Here is a 7,608-nt window from a genome sequence, read left to right on the forward strand (position 1 = left end):
GAGCTAGGGGAGAAAGGAGTGGATGAACGTGGAGAACTGTGGCTTACACGCTGGCGTGGGAGTCTATTGAAAGACACTAGGGGCTTCCCACTTAGTCCTGCAAGAGCAAGACTCAGGCCCACCGAAACATACAAAGTTTCAATTATAATCACGTGTTATTGCATCCTGGAGATAGCCGGGTGACATTTTTGTGTTTGTGTGTCTGCTATGAGGAAACTGCATCTTACTCATCTTGTGTTCCAGGACCTCCCGCAGGGCCTGACACACAGCGGCTGCTACCAACATCTTTATGGACTGATTTTATAAAAGAATTGGAAGAAGTCAAAGAAGGGTGGGCGAGGAGCATCACACACAGACAGACGCTGAAAATATGGTCCTTTTTCTGTGATCTGACCAGATCTTGAACAGGACACAGAAACCGGATCTGTGACATGTCGTGGGTTCTGGCCCTTGTTGCATATGCCGAGATGGGTTCCGTGACAGTTAGAGAGTGAACTGGCTGCCAAGATGGAGAGGGATCCATTAAGCATGACCTTCTACAACCCTGAGATCCCCCAAATGAAGGGGACCAGGAACTACCAAAGGGTGAGGAGGTGCCTCATTGTAGGTCAGTTGGGAAGAAGAGAACTGGCTTCAAGAAAGGCAGGGCTAGACAGACAGTCTCCCAAGGACAGATGGGAAAGAGTACCCTGATATATTTCTTTTTCATTACAGAGGTAGGGAAAGATGCCCATACCTCAACCCCCCATGGGGAAACGAGGTAGCGAAGAGTAGGAGACCCAGGGATCAGGGGTTAACTTCCTGGGTGGGCAATCTTTCCCTCGTCCTTATAGCCTACCCTCCCCACCAACCAACATCCGAGTGCCTCGATGCCACCCCAGAGGCGGCAGCAGCATGTGGATCAGACATACAGCTACATCCGAATGTTCTGTGGTAGTCTCTGTGGCTTTGGCTTCTTAATCCTGGTCTGCATGTCCCCAATGAAATGGGTGCAGTTCCTGGTGACCAAGAATGGCCTTGAGCTCTACACAGGACTCTGGACCTCCTGCAACCATGAACTGTGCTGGAGCAACACCCACCCCTGTGAGTGCCAATACGTTCATGCCGCAGGCCCCCCTGTGCGGGGCATCCTGCCACATCGACCCTTCATCTTTCTCCCTTCATCTTTTGGCCCTCACCTTTCCAAGCCCAGACTAGAACTTTGGGTGCCCTTTCTCCCCCTACCCCAGGTTGGTCCCTCTCCTGAATAATGAGTAGATACACTCTTTACTCTCTGGGAAGGATCCCTGATGGTACTGTGGGGAGCATTGGGATGCTAACTGCAAGGTGTGTGGTTCAAATCCACCAGTAATTCCAATGGGGGAAAAGCTAAGGCTGTCTGCTCCCATAATGCTCCATAATCCTGGAAAGCCTGTGGAGCACTTGCACTCGGTCCAAGAGGGACACACTGAGTTCAAATTGACCTGATGACAGTGAGCGGGGTTTGTTTGGGGCTCTACTCTGGGAAGAATTTCTTTGTCCCTTAAAAGGTGTTCGAGTGAAATGATGTGATCACTATTTCAATGAGGCTGATGGAAACAGGAGAAGCGACTGATTACAGCTGGAATGGGAAGCAAAGTGTCTTGACCGCCTTGAGGTTTAACGTTCAAGGTCTGCTTGTTCTTTTGCCAGCAGTAGACGAGAACCTAACTGCATGTCTGAAGTGTAGAACTGAAAAACTGATGTCTACTATTGAGGGTAAATTGCCTACATAAAATTTTAGGTGACTGTAAATAAATTTGAAGATATATTTCAAAATCAGCCTCTGGGATGGAAGCGATATATGCACACATTTTGCGATCAGAACCAAGACTTAGAAGAAAGACATAACTCCACAGCTTTTATACATAAGATATACAGTTAGACAGAGAAACAGGGATTGTAAAGAAAACACACAAATGAAATCTTCATTTCCCCTTTTAGAGAATCAGGGTCACAGATGATGGAGGCTGGGCATCTCAGCCCAATTTTACTGTCAGTTATTTGACCCTGGGCTCAACTAAGGGGCAGGACCCTAAAGCAGCATCTTGGGAAGACACCAAAACCGAAGGCAGGCCGGTAATTCAATGGCACCTTCCACCAAAAAGAGAAAATATGAAGGATAAGAAAAAAGACAATGGCCATAGAAATACATTTTTCTGTGAGAAGACCTTTCACAAAATAATAGCTACAAATGCCTAATCAGCGTAGAAAACACTGTTTTGATTTCCATCATTATTTTTAAAAGGCAGATCAAATGAACAATGAGATATACTTTTTCAAACTTAGAATTAACAGATTTTTAAATCATAATGCACAAGGCTGTGTACTCCCGTATACACTGAAAACACAAAGCAAACTCACCACCATTGAGTTGGACCTGACTTGTAGTGATCCGATGGGACAGGGTAGAACTGCCCTGTGGGGTTTCCAAGACTGTAACACTTTACGGGAATAGGAAGCCTCCTTTTTCTCTCTCGGAGGGTTTTGTGGTTCCAGACTGGTGACCTTGAGGTTACCACCCACTACACCATCAGGGCTCCTCCCATGCACACTGGGACCATGTAAATTAATATAGCCAAAGCAATATTGTAAAGTGTACCCAGACACTTGCAAATGTTCATCTTCTCTGACTCAGTCATTCCACCCCTAAAAGTTAACTCTAAAGAAAATTAGAAAAGGACTAAAAGATTTAAACCTAAAGGTTAATTAAACTGCGATATCATTCAAATGTTTAATGAGTTAGATTCTCGAAAGTTTATCACTTAAAGCAGCCAATCATTTATTTCTTGGAACTTTGAGTTCACCTTTGAGACAAACTGACAAAACCAACCAAGCGAGTCCTTTGGGGGCACGATTATAAGTCAAGCATCCACTTCTATTAGCTGTGGATAGAATTGTCTAGAGAAACAAAACCAGGACAAGAAGGGACTTTATATCAAGAAGTAACAATATCAAGAAGGCATCGCAGCCCAGTCTGACTCAAGTCCAGGAGACCAATGCTAGCTGGAGTCCTCCTCAGACCCATGTAGCTGCAGGCCGATGATGCAGAAAGGATGATGAATCAGGATGCAGGAAGATCACACACGTGGGTTCAGTCACATGGATCCAAGGTCAGTGGAAATATGGCAAGGCGCTGACAGCTCTCAGAGATGGTCCACAGAGGCCACCCCTGGAAGCAGAAAGGGGCAGGGGCAGAGAGAGGGGAAAGACGTCCCCCACGTCTCTCATAAAAGTCACACCTCCCAGGAAGCATCGTCAGATTGTGACCTGATCGGCAGGTGGACTCCACCCCCACGCAAATTCAAGTTGACATAAAATCACTTAAGTGTTGTTCCACTGTTATTTCCAGTGTCAACTAATCCTAGTTCTAGAGCCAGTGATGAAGTTTCTAGTACAGATAACATAAGAAATCCCCAAAACCTCATCAGCCAGTGACAATAATATGATGCTATTATTACCCAAATACATTATGGTCCAAGTTCAAAAACTTCAGGGTCTTCCCTACTGGATTTTAGGAATTTAGGTCCCTTTCTCCTTACCCCAAGAGTCCTGGTGATGTTGTGGACGAGGCATCGGGCTGCTAACTCCAAGGTTGGCAGTTCAAACCCACCAGCCGCTCCATGGGACAAAAATAAGACTGTCCGCTCCAGTAACAATTTCGAGCCTCAGAAACCCTATAGAGGGTTGCTGTGAGGTTCCATTGGAGTGTGGGTTTGGTCTCTTCACCCTTAGCAATTTCTGAGCGTTCCGTGCACAGACTATCTCAGGTGGGCTCAGGAAGGTGGATTAACCTTCTGCCTTGGTCTTGCTTCAGACCATCCAGCCTCTGTGTCTGACCTCACCTGGCTCCAGAATGACAGAAGGCTTTGCTGCTGTGGCTGTGGCTAATGAGATAAAGGTGTGTGGGTGGGTGGCGTTGGTTGGGGGGGTGCGGAATAGAGGACACTATCGTCACTTTGCTACAGGGTGGAACCAACACTTCCCCTAATTCCCTACAGCATAAATGAGAACAGACTGTAATGTAAAGGAATGTGTTGCCAAAGCGAGTGACTTGAATTATTTTGAAGAGGGTAAAGAAGGAAGTTTTTTTTTTAAATACTGCAATTCACGGATGCAGTTTTATTTTTATTTATGTATTTTATAAATCATATTACTGGGGGCTCTTACAGCGCTTATAACAATCCACCCATTAATTGTATCAAGCACATTTGTACATCATCATTTTCAGAACATTTTCTTTCTACTTGAGCCCTTGGTATCAGCTCCTCTTTTTTCCCCTCCCTCCCTGGCTCTCCTACCCTGTGAACCCCAAGGGAGACATTTTAACCAAGATGCTGGATAGTCCCGAACTAGGCCCTTGGGAGCCCCCCTACAGGAGGAACTACTAAGCTGTGTCACTATGCTTTGTCCTTGCCCTCCAGAGGAGCTACCAGGGAGGAATTCATCACCTCTTCTCCAACATGCCAGGGCTCCAGCCAGGATCTTTTCCATCTGAAAACCAGCCCTCTGGGCACTTCCCCCGAGTCTCAGGAAGTTGTGCCTTGCCTTCGAAAACCAAAACCAAGACCACAACTCACTGCCATCGAGTTAATTCTGACTCACAGCGACCAGACAGGCTAGAATAGAACGGCCTCTGGAGTGTCCGAGGTTGTCGATCTCGGCTGGAGCGGAAAGCCTCGCCTTTCCCCCTCAGAGCAGCTGGTGGTTTCAAACTGCTGTTCTTGCGTGGAGTCAAGGCACCTGGCCGGAGCGCGGGTGCCTGTTGTTCTTACTTGCTGTCGAGGTGGTTCTCATGCGCAGGGACCCCATGACCAGCAGAGTGGGTAAATACCCCCTGCAGCCACAGGAGTTACCTATCTGACACCCGACTTATGAATTTAGGATTTGTCAGCATCCACAACTGCACGAGTCATTTCCTTGGCATACATTTCTCTCCAGGCCTCTAGTGATGAATATCCTCATGGTACTGTGGTTAGCATGTGTCGCCTCTAACCGATGGTAGTGGTTCAAACTCACCAGCCATTCCGCAGGAGCAGTTGTGACAATATGATTTGATGAAGATTGACATCCCTTCAAGTCACCAACAAGCACACAAAGAAATACTTGCTATTATTAGCTATTAGAGTTGAAAATCTACCATAGTGAATGATGGGGGGAGTGCGGAGTGGAGATCCAAAGCCCATTAGTAGGCCACTGGAGATCCCCTTGCAGAGGGGTCTCGGGGAGGAGATGAGCCAGTCAGGGTGCGATGTAACAATGATGAGAAATACAACTTTCCTCTAGTCCCTAAAGGTTTCCTCCCTGCTCCCACTACCATGACTCGAATTCTATCTTGCAAGACTGGCTAGACCAGAGGAGGTACACTGGTACAGATAGGAACTGGAAATACAGGGAATCCAGGACAGATGATCCCTTCAGGACCAGTGGTGTGAGTGGCAAAACAGGGAGGGTAGAGGGAGAGTGGGTAGGAAAGACGGAACCGGTTACAAGGAACTATATGTGACCTCCTCCCTGGGGGACGGACAACCGAAAAGTGGATGAAGGGAGACGTCGGGCAGGGCAAGATATGACAAAATACCCATTTATAAACTATCAAGGGCTCATGCGGGAGGGGGGAGCGGGGAGGGAGGGGAAAAATGAGGACCTAATGTCGGGGGTTTAAATGGAGAGAAAATGTTTTGAGAAACGATGTACAAATGTGCTTTACACAATTGATGTGTGTATGGATTGCGATAACAGTTGTATGAGCCCCTAATAAAATGTTAAAAAAGAAAAAAAAAAGAGTTGAAAATCAAAATAACAATGAGATATCTCACCCCAGCATTAATAGTAAAGTTTTAAAAAAAAACAACCCAGAAACCAGTAAGTGCTAGTGAAGATGAGGAGAGGCTGTCCACTGCTGGTGGGATTGTAAGGTGGTACAGCCACTGTGGAAAACAGCATGGCCCTTCCTTTAAAAGCTGAAAATGGGAATACTGTATGATGCAGCCAGCCCACTACTACACTGTATGTCCTGGAGAAAGAAGAATGGTGACGTGGATGGATATATGCACATCGTGTTCATCACAGCACTATTCACAGTCGTAAGAAGATGGAAACAACCCAAATGCCCATCAATGGCAAATAGATAAACAAACGGTGCTACCTGCACACGGCGATACTGTGCAGTGCTGATCTGACCAGATCTGGAACAGGACACAGAAACCGGATCTGTGACAAAAGGTAGACTTTGGGGGATGGCCTTGCTTTAAGGTTTGAAGATGAGCTCAGGGCGGTGGTGTCAGAGGTTCATCCAGCCTCCAGGGTGCCAGAAAACCGGAGAGGGAGCATGAGTTCTCTTAATGGAGATTGCGTGCCGTGATCATGTTAGTTAGTGGCAAGGGTGAAAGAACAAAATGGACATTAGGAGGCAGATCTTAATGAAGATAAGCTTGGGTATGTCGTTTCTTCTCTCTAGGTTTCTGTAGTGGGGCTCCCGCCACCTTGAGATATGAAAGACGCTAGACAAGAAGGCACCCTGCGAAGGATACTGAGGATACTGCTGAGTCTTTTACTGAAGGAAAGCTGTATCTACTAACAATTATAAGTGGCTCTCTATTTCAGACATAGTCAATAAAATATTGCTGAATTGTGGGTTAGGCTAGAGAAATAGTGCAAGATGTGTTTCAAGGAATGCATTACAGACAAGTGAGGTTTATCACGCCCTCTCTTCTCTCTCCCCACCATCCCGTCATAGAGGGTAGCATCAGAGATCTGGAGCCAACAGATGGAAGAAAAAGGAGGAGGAGAGGGGCTCTGGGGTAGAGCAGACGAACATTAGCAGACCCATTGTTTATCAGAGAGAGCCCTGGTGATACAATGTTTATGTACTTGGCTGCTAACTGGAAGGTCAGCACTTTGAACTGACCAGCTGCTCCAAGGGAAAAAGATAGGAAAACCTGCTTCTGCAAATATTTACAGCCTCAGAAACCCTATGGGCTCCATTCCACCCTGCCAGTAGGATCTCTATGAGTTAGAATTGAAGCCACAGCAGTGGGTGGATTCTTGAACAAATGTGAGATAGGACCTTGGGAGCTCCCAGAAGCAACTGGGAGACATTTTTTGGGGGTGGAGGGGTTAACTGCCAACAATCCAGCTTGAAATCACTATGATATAGGAATGAAGTAGATGTGATTCACTTTATAATCACAGGCTGAGATGACCTGTCTATATCAGATACACTTTACGCAGAAATAAAATTTCCCAAACTCAACAATTAGCAACTCCTTGAGTAAAGAATAGGAATATAGTACTGACTGATTAAAATTAATGATAGCCATTACATAGTATAATCATTAAAATTATGTTTATAGCAGGGGTTCAGTGATGAGAGAAAGCTTATCATGTTACCTTTTTTCTTTATCCATAATATTTTATTTATTTATAGTTCACTGGGAAATGAACCCCTATCTGGGTGCCCCTCTAAGACTCACACATTTCCATTGATGGCAGGAAGGCAATAGCAATATATTTGGCCATATTTTCAAGAGATTCGTTTGTGAATATGTAGTGTGGGCATCCCTGGATATGAGAGAGGCTGGGAATTTT

General features: G+C 45.9%; 1 protein-coding gene across 1 annotated transcript in view; it reads left to right on the forward strand.

Moving 5' to 3' along the window:
* Positions 1 to 507: 507 nt before the first annotated feature.
* TMEM202 (transmembrane protein 202) overlaps positions 508 to 7,608 on the forward strand; it is a 10,298-nt gene continuing 3,197 nt past the window's right edge. The window contains exons 1-2 of the mRNA XM_004712018.1: positions 508 to 585; positions 834 to 1,083. Of these exons, the coding sequence (XP_004712075.1) occupies positions 508 to 585; positions 834 to 1,083 (328 nt within the window). The remainder of the gene's footprint in view (positions 586 to 833; positions 1,084 to 7,608) is intronic.

Source organism: Echinops telfairi, unplaced genomic scaffold (assembly GCF_000313985.2).
Source record: "Echinops telfairi isolate 266 unplaced genomic scaffold, ASM31398v2 ScPeMD7_7475;HRSCAF=8513, whole genome shotgun sequence".
Lineage (NCBI taxonomy): Eukaryota > Metazoa > Chordata > Mammalia > Afrosoricida > Tenrecidae > Echinops > Echinops telfairi.